This window comes from Salvelinus sp. IW2-2015, linkage group LG19, assembly GCF_002910315.2.
Source record: "Salvelinus sp. IW2-2015 linkage group LG19, ASM291031v2, whole genome shotgun sequence".
Classification (NCBI taxonomy): Eukaryota; Metazoa; Chordata; class Actinopteri; order Salmoniformes; family Salmonidae; genus Salvelinus; species Salvelinus sp. IW2-2015.
In genome coordinates, this window is record NC_036859.1 from 29,689,612 (window position 1) to 29,702,521 (window position 12,910).

General features: G+C 42.5%; 1 protein-coding gene across 2 annotated transcripts; it reads right to left on the bottom strand.

The window, feature by feature from the left end:
- Positions 1-131: 131 nt before the first annotated feature.
- On the bottom strand, positions 132-11,841 carry LOC111979514 (rab effector MyRIP-like). Of its 2 annotated transcripts, XM_024010107.2 has the most exons (10): positions 11,747-11,841; positions 11,289-11,369; positions 11,083-11,226; positions 10,566-10,647; positions 9,796-10,127; positions 7,295-7,462; positions 5,200-5,361; positions 1,766-1,861; positions 1,533-1,593; positions 132-881 (listed from the first exon to the last, which is right to left on the bottom strand). In XM_024010107.2, the coding sequence occupies exons 1-10, from the start codon at positions 11,834-11,836 to the stop codon at positions 868-870; spliced, it is 1,230 nt and encodes a 409-aa protein (XP_023865875.2). In that variant the 5' UTR covers positions 11,837-11,841; the 3' UTR covers positions 132-867. The 2 variants fall into 2 exon arrangements, with proteins under 2 accessions (XP_023865875.2, XP_023865876.2); XM_024010108.2 differs by lacking the exon at positions 1,533-1,593.
- Positions 11,842-12,910: the final 1,069 nt, after the last annotated feature.

A 12,910-nucleotide genomic window follows, 5' to 3' on the forward strand; every position in this document is an offset into this window, starting at 1 on the left:
TGTAATAGTGGACATCTACAGGTAGCCTACACAGTGAAACATCTATCTGTAGGAGCACAATGATAAGCCAAAAGTAATACAATTTTTATTTTATTGTACATAATTTACAATGTAAATTCATACATCAGATGCAGAAGGTTACAAAGAACTAACAACCATATGATACTTTCTGTATACCTGAAAGTATAATATTCTGTGTGACCCATATTCAACAGATAATTAATACAGTATAAGACAAATCACTGCTGATTGTTTTATTGATATTAGGAATGTTATTTTGCACGTATTTCAATAATTGTCTCTTTTATGTAATGATTGTTCCCACAACAATGATAGACCAGTGTCTTTTATAAATATTTATCAAATATGTTAACTGTTAAAAACATGTTAAAACAAGCAGTAGTATAAATCATAGCTTGCCTTTCAGACAATAGCCACACATCTGTTAGAGTTACATCTCCATCGTCATAACAACATTCTCATTAAGCTATAGAAAAATGGCTCTGGTCACCGATTGGTTGAAAGGTCCAATAACAAAGAGATGATTGACATTTCACTCAACAGCATATTTAAGATAAAGATTCTATAAAAACTGCTTTGTTTCTTAACTTAATACATTTCAAATTTACATAAAGTATGTAGCTACTATCTCTCATTATTAAGAAATKTACAACTCTTGTCTTTATCCACAGTGCCAGAAGTAGTGGTAAAACTGTCAGTCTGTACTCTGTAGTGTCTTGGTGGCAGGGTAGCAASCCCCTTACTGGACACTGATGGCACCGTCCTGACTGGACAAGGGGCTCAAGGCACTGGTGTGGGGGGAGTCAAGGGGTCATGGCAGTGGTCAACATGCCCGGTCAGTCCGGCTTAGGTTTCTTTATCTGAGAAGAGATAAGGCATGTKGGTCAAAATACAGAACAACATGAGACCACACACTCTATTGAATACAATAACTAATGTGATTCTAGTAAATGTGTGACTATCTTGCCAAAATAATGGAAAAACTTGAATGAGGGATACAAAGTATATTGAAAGCAGTTGCTTCCACACAGCTGTGGTTCCTGAGTTAATTAAGCTATTAATATGCTATCATGTTTAGGGTCATGTATAAAAATGCTGGGCAGGCCATTATTTTGGCTACCATGGCTATGCCCTCATAGGATGACAATGCCCCCATCCACAGGGCACGAGTGGTCACTGAATAGTTTGATGAACATGTAAGCCATATCCCATGGCCATCTCAGTCACCAGATCTCAACCCAATTGAATACTTATGTGAGATTCTGGAGCGGCCCGTGACAGCATTTTCCACCACCATCAACAAAACACCAAATAATGGAATTTCTCATGGAAGAATGGTGTCGTATCCCAACAATAGAGTTCCAGACACTTGTAGAATCTATGCCAAGGTGCACTGAAGCTGTTCTGGTTCGTGGTGGCCCAACGGCATCCTAAGACACTTTATGTTGGTGTTTCCTTTATTTTGGCAGTTACCTATATATGACATATATAATGACATATGTATATCTAACCCTTCAAGGGTGGAGCAGGTAGCCGCCTCCTCGTTTGCCGTGAAGAGTCCAATGTTTGTGGCTGCAGAGAGTCACGTGACACTTAATTAGTTTGTTAGAAAATCACAAGGTATGTGTTTGATAAACGCTGGTAGTGAGTGACAAGTAGGGACCAGGAGTTTTTCCTGACCCCAAACTGCTGACCAGGAAAACCTCCTGGTCTTAGTCCTAAGTGGCCTGGTCTGGTCCAGTACCTTAGGCTGTTCTTGGGGCTTAGAGAAGCGGTTCTGTGAGACCACGTTGAGACCTGCGATCTTCAGAGCTGCGATCCTGGCTGTGATTTCCGACACCTACAACAAAGTWGAAATATTCATATTATCTGACTCAGATCAACTTAAAAGGACTTAAGAGGCACAATTTAATGTGTATGTTTTTATGTCAAACATAAGGACCACTTTCTAATTCTTTCTTTCAAACATTTTATATTTTTTATTATGTGATAATCACCAACATTCAAACATAYAAACACATACAATTTTCTAATTCTAATTTCACCATACCCAAAGTAAAGTCCCAGGTAAAATCACCTGCTTTCTCCATTTTTTCAAAGTAAAAGACTGCGTCTGAAATGCCACAATGGGCTCGGGTCAAAAGTCTTGCACTTTTATACGAAAAAAAAAATACATTTCAATATATTTAACTTTATGTCAAATGTATTTAAAATACATGTACTGTACATACATATAATACCTGACAATTCCAGAAATGCATGGCTATGTTTGCAGGGTGGCCAAAGTGGTTCCTAATTCGGCATATGACATAGTTTGGCCCTTGCTCTTTATGTATTTATCAATGGAGATACATTTTTTGGGGGAAACCAACCCCAAAATTTGGCAGTGATATAATTGAAATTGTTATGGTGGGTAAGAAAAAAAAGATATACAGTATTTTGATTTCCCCTCATTTTAACAATCTGTCATTAAGAGCACATTCTCATCGTAAGAAGTTATTAATTAAAAAATACAAAATTACTATAGTAAGTGTCCCCCCCCACCCCCTCAACAGTCTTTACTCTGCCTCCACCCCAAAGGACATTTATTTATTCACTGCTACAGTTGTTATGATGTACAGTACCAGTCAAARGTTTGGACACACCTACTCATTCAAGGGTATGTCTTTATTTTTACTATTTTCAACATTGTAAAATAATAGTGAAGAAATCAAAACTATGAAATAACACATATGGAATCATGTACTGTAGTAACGAAAAAAGTGTTAATCAAGAGTTTGAATAATCTCAAATATAAAATATATGTTGATTTATTTAMCACTTTTTTCAAATCTGATCATTGCTAGACAAACATTTTCAGGTCTTGCCATCGATTTTCAAGTAGATTTACATCAAAACTGTCCTTGGCCATTTAGGAACATTCACTGTCTTCTTGTTGATAAGGAACTGAATAATATGTGTGAAATGCTTGATAATGTATGTGATATCAACAGAGAAGTATATTTTCTGGGTGATTTAAATATTGACTGGCTTTCATCAAGCTGCCCACTCAAGAAAAAACTTCAAACYGTAASCAGTGCCTGCAACCTGGWTCAGGTTGTCAGTCAARCTACCAGGGTAGTTACAAACAGCACAGGAATTAAATCATCAAMATGTATTGCTCACATCTTTACTAATGCTGCAGAAATGAGCTTTAAAGCTGTATCCACATCTATAGGATGTAGTGATCACAATATAGTAGCCATATCTAAGTTCCAAAGGCTGGGCCTAATATAGTGTATAAGAGGTCATACAATACGTTTTTAGTGATTCTTATGTTGAGGATGTAAATAATMTTTGCTGGTCTGTGGTGTGTAATGAGGAGCAACCCAACGCTGCACTTGACATATTCATGAAATGTCTTATTCCAGTTACTAATAAGCATGTACCCATTAACAAAATTACTGTAAAAATGGTTAAATCCCCCTGGGTTGATGAGGAATTGAAAAATGGTCTGGTTGAGCGGGATGAGGAAAAAGGAATGGCAAATAAGTCTGGCAGCACAACCGATTTCAAACGTACTGCAAATTGAGAAATCATGTGACTAAACTAAATAAAAAATTAAAAAATTAAAAAAATACACTATGAAACACAAATAAATGATATAAAGAATGACAGTAAAAAGCTTTGGAGCACCTTAAATTACTTTTTGAAAAAAGGCAAACTCAGCTCCATCTTTTATTGAATTCATTGAATCATTCATTGAATCAGATTCCTCATTCATCTGATTCTGCCAACTATTTTAATAATTTTTTATTGGCAAGATTAGCAAACTTAGGCATGACATGACAGCAACAAACGCTGACACTACACATCCCAGTATATCTGACCAAATTATGAAAAACAAGCATTGACCTTTTGAATTCMATAAAGTGAGTGTGGAAGAGGTGAAACAATTATTGTTGTCTATCAACAATGACAAGCCACGAGGTCTGACAACCTGGATGGAAAATTACTGAGGAAAGTAGCGRATGATATTGCAACTCCTATTTGCCATATCCTCAATTTAAGCCTTTTAGAAAGTGTGTGCYCTCAGGCCTGGAGGGAAGCAAAAGTCATTCCGCTACCTAAGAATAGTAAAGTCCCCTTTCCTGGCTCATATAYCTGACCAATCAGCCTGTTACCAACCTTTAGTAAACTTCTGGAAAGAATGGTGTTTGACCAGATACAATGCTATTTTACAGTAAACAAATTGACAACCGACTTTCAACACGCTTTATAGGGAAGGACATTCAACAAGCACRGCACTTACACAAATGACTGATGATTGGCAAAGAAATTGATGATAAAAASATTGTGGGGGCTGTTTTGTTAGACTTCAGTGCGGCTTTTGACATTATCGATCATAGTCTGCTGCTGGAAAAACTTATGTGTTATGGTTTTACACCCCCTGCTATATTGTGGATAAAGAGTTGCCTGTCTAACAGAACACAGAGGGTGTTCTTTAATGGAAGCCTCTCCAACATAATCCAGGTAGAATCAGGAATTCCCCAGGGCAGCTGTTTAGGCCCTTTACTGTTCTCAATCTTTACTAATGACACGCCACTGGCTTTGAGTAAAGCCAGTTTGTCTATGTATGTGGATGACTCAACACTATACACGTCAGCTACTACAGCGACTGAAATGACTGCAATGTAACAGTATAACTTTAAACCGTCCCCTCGCCAGTTTCAGAGCAAGTGACGTAACTGATTGAAACGCTACTAGCGCGTACCCGCTAACCAGCTAGCCATTTCACATCCGTTACACAACATTTAACAAAGAGCTGCAGTTAGTAAAAAGCATTGTATTTGGGACAAATCATTCACTAAACCCTACACCTCAACTAAATATTGTAATGAATATTGTAGAAATGGATGTCCACATATTTTTAGTCATGTAGTGTATTTAGGCTTGTCATGACAAAGGGGTTGAATACTTACTGACCCAAGACATTTCAGCTTTTCATTTTTAATTCATTTGTAAAAGAAAATTGAAATACATTCCAATTTGACATTATGGGGTATTGTGTTTAGGCCAGTGTCAAAAAAATCTCAATTTGATCCATTTTAAATTCCGRCTGTAACACAACAAAATGTTGTGAATACTATCTGAATGCGCCGTATGAGACACAGAGGACATCCAGACTTGAACACAAACCTGGAGGTCAGACTGCTGGACCTGGGCGGAAGCCGTTGCCACCTGCTCCTCCAGGTAGGACAGCTCCAGGTCTGAGGTGGCACCGCCGACGGCCCGGGCACAGTCCTCCAGGTCGCCAAGCTCCGCCTCCAAACCGTAAGCTGTGCCCGCCACCACATACACCTGGTGGGCACAGTTCAGTTTGTACAGACAGACTGTGGTCATTTCAGTTGTATAACATTAACAAAGGTTAGCATCACACACCATTCTTAAACCCACARTGAACGTAAGATACAGTGCATTCGGAAAGAATTCAGACCCATGACCCACATTTTGTTACGTTACAGCCTTATTCTAAAATGGATAAAAAAATGTTTTTCACTCATCAATCTACACACAATACCCCATAATGACAAAGTGAAGACTGTCACGCCCTGACCTTAGTATTCTTTGTTTTCTTTATCATTTTGGTTTGGTCAGGGTGTGACGAGAGTGGTATGTGTGTTTTTTTGTCTTGTCTAGGGTTTTTTGTATGTCTAGGTGTGTGTGTCTAGTCTAGACATATGTAGGTCTATGGTGGCCTAGATTGGTYCCCAATCAGAGGCAGCTGTTTATCGTTGTCTCTGATTGGGGATCCTATTTAGGTTGCCATTTTCCATTTTGGTTTGGTGGGTTAAAGTCTATGTGATGTTGCATGTCAGCACTCATTGTTTATAGCGGTCACGTTCGTTTTGTTGTTTTGTATTTTYGTTTGTTCAGTATATTWCTTTATTAAGTATGTATTCAAATCACGCTGYGCCTTGGTCTCCTCTCTACGACGTTCATGACAAAGACAGGTTTTAAAAAACAGAAATASCTTATTTACATAAGTATTCAGACCCTTTGCTATGAGACTCGAAATTGAGCTCAGGTGCATCCTGTTTCCATTGATCGTCGTTGAGATGTTTCTACAACTTGATTGGAGTCCACCGGTGGTAAATTCAATTGATTGAAAACGATTTGGAAAGGCACACACCTGTGTATTTAAGGTCCCTCAGTTGACAATGCATATCAGAGCAAAAACCAAGCTATGAGGTTGAAGGAATTGTCCRTTGGCACAGATATGCAAAGTGTACCAAAAAAATGTTTTGCAGCATTGAAGGTCCCCAAGAACACAATGGCCTCCATCATTTATTTATGTATTTTTTTAACCACCTTTATATACTACAAACAATGTTTTGGTACCCTTCCCAAGATCTGTGCCTCGAACACAATCCTGTTGTGATACAGCACGGGATCAAACCCTGGTCTGTAGTGACGCCTCTAGTACTGCGACGCAGTGCCTTGGACCGCTGCGCCATTCGGGAGACCCCAGCCTCCATCATTCTTAAATGGAAGAAGTTTGGAACCACCAAGACTCTTCCTAGAGCTGGCCGCCTGGYCAAACTGAGCAATCGGGGGAGAAGGGCCTTGGTCAGGGAGGTGACAAAGAACCCGATGATCACCCTAACAGAGCTCCAGAGKTCCTCYGTGGAGATGGGAGAAMCTTCCTCAGGACCTCAGACTGGGGCAAAGGTTCCTCTTACAACAGGACAAAGACCCTAAGCACACAGCCAAGACAACGCAGGAGTGGCTTTGGGACAAGTCTCTGAATGTCCTTGAGTGGCCCAGCCAGAGCCYCGACTTGAACCCGATCGAACATCTCTGGAGGGACATGAAAATAGTTGTGCAGCGACGCTCCCCATCCAACCTGACAGAGCTTGAGAGGATCTGCAGAGAAAAATGGGAGAAACTCCCCAAATACAGATGTGCCAAGCTTGAAGCATCATACCTAAGAAGATTAAAGGCTGTAATCGCCGCCAACGGTGCTTCAACAAAGTACTGAGTAAAGGGTCTGAAACCGGTTTATTTCAGCTGTGTATTTTTATTTATTTTTTAACAAMAACTTGTTTTTGGTTTGTCATTATGGGATATTGTGTGTACTAGATTGATGAGGGGGAAAACTATTTAATAAATTTTAGAATAAAGCTGTAACAYAACAAAATGTAGAAAAAGTCAAGGGGTCTGAATACTTTCCGAATGCATTGTATTTTGAAAGAACGAACTGACAGACAGACAGACAGGCAGACAAACTGACATTCTCTTCCAGTCTGCTGAGTTGTTTGTCCAGCCTCTTTGTGTCAATGTTGGGGGACAGTGAGGGGGTGCAGTCATCTCCCTCCACCCCCTGGAGTCGGTCCTCTGTCGCGTTTAACACCTTCAGCACCTCAGTGGTGATATTGTGCAGTGACACCTCCGAGTACCTCTACACACACACACACACACACACACACACACACACACACACACACACACACACACACACACACACACACACACACACACACACACACACACACACACACACACACACACACAAAGGTTTGGATTAACACAACTTTTAGACAAACCCCAAAAGCCTTCTGTTTATGCGTGTAACACATCCATTAATGTGAGAATAAGAGTTTTAAACGAGCAGAGAAAAGCCAAAGAACAAAGATGAATAAATAGTGTTTCATTGATTGGTTGATTGATTGGTTGGTTGATTGATTGGATTCATAGCGCTATCCCAGTTGCTCTTGGTAAAGGCCAAGATACCAGTTAGTTTGTGATGTCACCTGCTGTAGCAAATCAKAAAGGAACTGGAGTGTGTTTTCTAGGCCCTTGTCATTAGGTCTATCCTAACATGAAGCAATGCAACAAGGAAGGACAGAGGAAGAGAAAGGAAAAGACAAGTAAGGGAAAGTAAAAGAGTCTAGAGTAGCAAGCACATAGTGTTACAGCTGTTAGTTGCTTTCAGGTTAGAAATGTCAGAAGAATTGCATAGCCATATACTGTATCTCTAGAGGTAAAGCTAGGTACTTKGTTTCTTACATTCAGTATCTCCTCCTGAACACAGGGGAAACCCTTTCTACAGGTTTGACTCCTGTCTTATGCAAAGTGCCAAACCTGCCTGATAGCTGTTCTAGCATTAGTATCTTATTCATTAGATATTAATCTACCTCTTCCTTTGACTATTTTTCTCTAAATGTTATGTTATTATTTTCCTCTCCTCTCTCTTCTCTTTCTAGGTCCATCACCATCTCTCCCTCCATTCCACCCAGTGTGTTCACTAGGCTGCAAGTGATGTTATCAAATAACACCTTCTTCCACAGTGTCCACACTTTCTGTTCTTTCTCGCTCTTGTCCTCCCACTGCTGTCTCTCCCATCCCACCGTCCACCTTTATCTCTGCTTCCCCTAGCCTCTTTCCTTCCTTCCCTCCTTCAAACATCATCTCCATCATCCTCTGTACCGTCGTTTCCCTCTTTCTCTTCCTCTTTCTCTACCTTTGTGTCTGTCTCTTCATGTTGCAGCTCTCCCTCTTTCTCACTCTCATCCTAAAAGTCAAACAGTCTCACGTCTAGTTCGCTGATTCTATCACACCTCTTCTCGTTCATCATCCTCCCCTCCACCACCATCATCACTCCCAGGTGCCAGGGCTTCTCCATCTCCACTTGTCCCCTCCTCCTCTCTCCCTCCATCTCTCCCCATCTTTCTCCATGCAACTTTCCCCCCCTTTCTCTACATCTCTCTCCGACCACCTCTGTCACTATCTCTGATAACTTAATTATGTCTCCTACACTCCTCTCTGCTCTCTCCTCCTCCTGTTAGACGAGAATTGGGAGGCGCTAACGAGACTGGCCAGGTCTCTCAACTTGGAGATCAGTTCCTATTTATCTCCCTTCATCTCCCACAGAGCCTCCGCGACTGTCTCCTACCTCTCTCCTCCTCCTTCTCTCTCCTCTTTCTCTTCCTCCATCTCTCCTCCCTCTCTCCTGCTCCTCTCTCCTCCTCCTTCTCTCTCCTCCCTCTCTCCTCCTCCCTTCTCTCCTTCCTCCTTCTCTCTCCTCCTTCTCTCCTCTCCCTCTCCTCCCGCTCTCCTCCTCCTTTTCTCTCCTCCCTCTCTTCCTCCATCTCTCCTCCCTCTCTCCTCCTCCTTCTCTCTCCTCCCTCTCCTCCTCCTTCTCTCCCTCCTTCTCTCTCCTCCTCTACTCTCCTTCTCTCCTCCTCCTTCTCTCTCCACCATTAAAACCCACTTCTATCCAGATCATCCTCTGTGAATGAAAATGTCAGCTCTTCCTTCTCTACATCCCTCTCTCTTTCTCTCTTCTCCTCCATCTCTCCATCGCTGAGACCCACTTGGTCAAGCTCGTCCTCTGTTGATGACAACTGTGTGAATTGGCAAGCCAGCATATGCATCTTGATGGTCAGCTCCTCTCCTCCTTCTCCCTCCCTCTCTTCAGCTCTCTCCTCCATCCTCTCTTCCTCCCATTCCTCCTCCCCCTACCCACTCTGTCCAACTCATCTTCAGTGGATGAGAACTCTGTGCCTCTGACCTGACTAGCCAAATTGACTCTCCTCCTGTGTTGACTCTCCTCCTCCAAATCCATCCCTCTCCTTTGTCTGCTTCTCCTCTTTACTCTCTTCCACTCTTCATCTCCATCTCCACCTCCATATGCCATAACCTCTCTTCCTCCCGATCTCTTTCTCTCTTCAGGGAGGCGAGATGAAGCTTCTGGAGCTTCGACCCTTGACCCCCAACGTGACCTTCTCCTACCTCAGACTCGAAGTCGAGGGTGTTCGTGCTGGCGTGGTGGCCCAGCGAGGGTGATGGGATGCTGGGTTGCTGGCCAGCAGAGGCCTGGGCGTCTGGAGCCTCTGACCCCTGGTTGTTGTTGGYGTTGGARGTCATCTTCCTGCGTATCTCCAGCAGGGCAGCGTCCCAGGCCCCCTCGGCGTCGTACGAACACATTTCGTCGCAGGCGGATATCGCACCGAATTCCCACTCCAGGACACTGAATACCAGCGACTTCCTCTTGGTCAGCAGGCTGGGCCGAGACAGCTGTGTGCTCTGCTGGGCGATCCAGTTCCCGTCTGGGCTCTTCAGCACTGAGGACGCACCTCACACACACCAGGGACAGATACCACACACACAGAATTGTGTGGATTTGTTTGCATCTCACCACAGACAGACATGTAAACACACACACCAGCACGGCAACACAAACACACCAAACACACACACACAACACACACACACACACACCACACACACCACACACACACCACACACACACACACACACACACACACACACCCACACACACACACACACACACACACACACACACACACACACACACACACACACAGCAGATAGACAGGCGGACACACAACCACAAAGGAGGGAGCCTTTAGCCACCAGTCTCTAGCTAGAGTACATCACCAACAGGTAACTCTGAAACTTACTACATAAGGTGTGTGTACTAAAGACATTTTGTAAAGATGTGTGTGAATAGTAAATTGCATTGGCCAGCAGGCTCTTACTGGAGTTGTCCAGGCGGTCAATACTCTTCCAGCTGGGCAACCCTGCCGCTCCTCCCTCCTCTTTCAGCCCCTGCTGAGAGTCCTGGGAAACCCCAGAGCACTGCATCACAACGTTATCATCCAGAAGGGAGGCAGAGCGAGACCGCCGAGGTAAATACACACACTTAAATATGGGTAAAGAGAGGTAAAGATAACCAACCAAGTCACACTCCATATACTGTATTATGTTCTGGTCTTATGTGACAGACTGGGTTTTTAACAGTGTTAGCCTGCTAAGCTAAAGCCTGGTCATCRGCCAACACAAGTCTTCATGTTGGGCAAACCATAGTCTCGAGTCACCATGTCTCGTTTATCACGCTGCTTTCTGAACGAACATGAAGAAAGAAGCCTGGCTATMGAGGTTCGGCCACCTGGGTCATCTGCACACCACAATACTGTGTTAGCCCTCTGAACTGAAGCCTRGGCAAGGTTACTGATCACATCAGTGTAGTTCCCTGAACCACCTTACGCTCCATACCTTGGCGTGGACTGATGTGGTGGTCTGGGGCTGGGAGCTGGGGCAGCTTGAAGCCAAAGGCTTTTCACCACTCTGGTTGCCTGGGGGCCAGTCCAGGTCACAGTCTGGCTTCATCTCAACCAGGTTCTTCYTCCGCCGGATGATCTAGGATGGAATTGAGTTGAGTTGAGTTTAATTGAATTGAATTGAAATTAAATGGTACTTACTTTCTGTACGATGGTTGTGGCCAGCTCCTCAATCAGYTCCTCCCTGTGGTCCCGCAAATACCTTGCTTCGCTCTGCATATCCTGGAGAGAACAACAGCGAAGTCAGATAGACAGTCGATAAATATAAAATAATAAGATCCTGTAAACTGTTTTTAAAAGTGGTTTCGGATATGCAAGATTTTACAGGTGTCAGTCGTTGTCTCTGATTGGGAGCCATATTTAGGTAGCCTGTTTTCTATTGTGTTTTGTGGGTGATTGTTTCCTGTGTTAGTACCATACGGGACTGTTTCGGTTTTCATTTATTCGCTTGTTCTTTTGTATTCATTCTYGATTAAATTATATGATGGAAATGTACCACGCTGCATTTTGGTCCTCCTCTCCTTCCACCAACGAAAGCCGTTACACTCTGAGTCATATGAGTGACAGACTGACCGACTGACTGCCGCAGAATATGTTACCTGATTGTCGGTGTATCCCTCTGCCTTGTAGATGGCCTCGTCGATGGCCTCCTCTGCCACCCTCAGTGCCACTGTGAAGGTATTTGCCATGCTGTACTCTGAAAAGGGAAAGGGGGTATAAATAAGCTTACATTTATTGTTAACTGTAATTGTTTTAGCTACACAGAGTATACCAAACATTAGGAACACCCCCCCCCAAGCCTCAATTTGTCGGGGCATTGACTCTACAAGTTGTCAAAACCGTTCCACAGAGATGCTCGCCCGTGTTGACTTCAATGCCTACCACAGTTGTGTCAAGATGGATGGATGGAGTTTGATACACACKAGAAACTGTTGGGCTTGAAAAACCCAGCAGCGTTCCAATTCCTGACAGAAACCGGTGCACCTGGCACCTACTACCATACCCTGTTCAAAAGCACTTACGTCTTTTGACTTGCCCATTCTTCCTCTGAATGGCACACATACACAATCCATGTCTCAATTGTCTCAAGGCTTAAAAGTCCTTCTTTAGCCTGTCTCCTCACCTTTATCTACACTGATTGAAGTGGATTGAACAAGTGACATCAATAAGGGATCATAGCTTTCACCTGGATTCACCTGGTCAGTCTGTCATGGAAAGAGCAGGTGTTCTTAATGTTCAGTGTATGTTCCAACATTCCCTCCATCTTGTGCCAATATCTGTTCTTTTTAAGTCTTGGTTCCAATAGTTAATATTTTTTTTCGAAGAGATTGTCAGTTGGATAGAGGTTTTATATATCTTACCTATCATATGAATATCCTGTCCTAGCTTAAATAGGATTTCCTCAACATTGYTCTGATGTCCAAAAGATTTCAGATCTATATTTTGTGACATAAACCTTTTAAGACGCATGTATTTGAAAATGTCTACATTGGTCAGCCCAAAATGGCTTTTTAATTCTGTCACTTAGACTGAATAACAGACCAACAAAAAACAGTCTGCTCCTTCAATAAAGACATTAAATACTTGCACTTGAAGTAAGAGGAAATTAGGAATGTAGAGTATATACTGTATAGTTATTTAACTACAGGTACCGTAGATGTGAGCAAAAATAGCTGTAAGTAGCGGTAGAAGTATTGTTGTCCTTTAGTTTACTCCAATTAGGGTTTGGATGGTAGGGTATATAAAAAAAGACATTAAATACT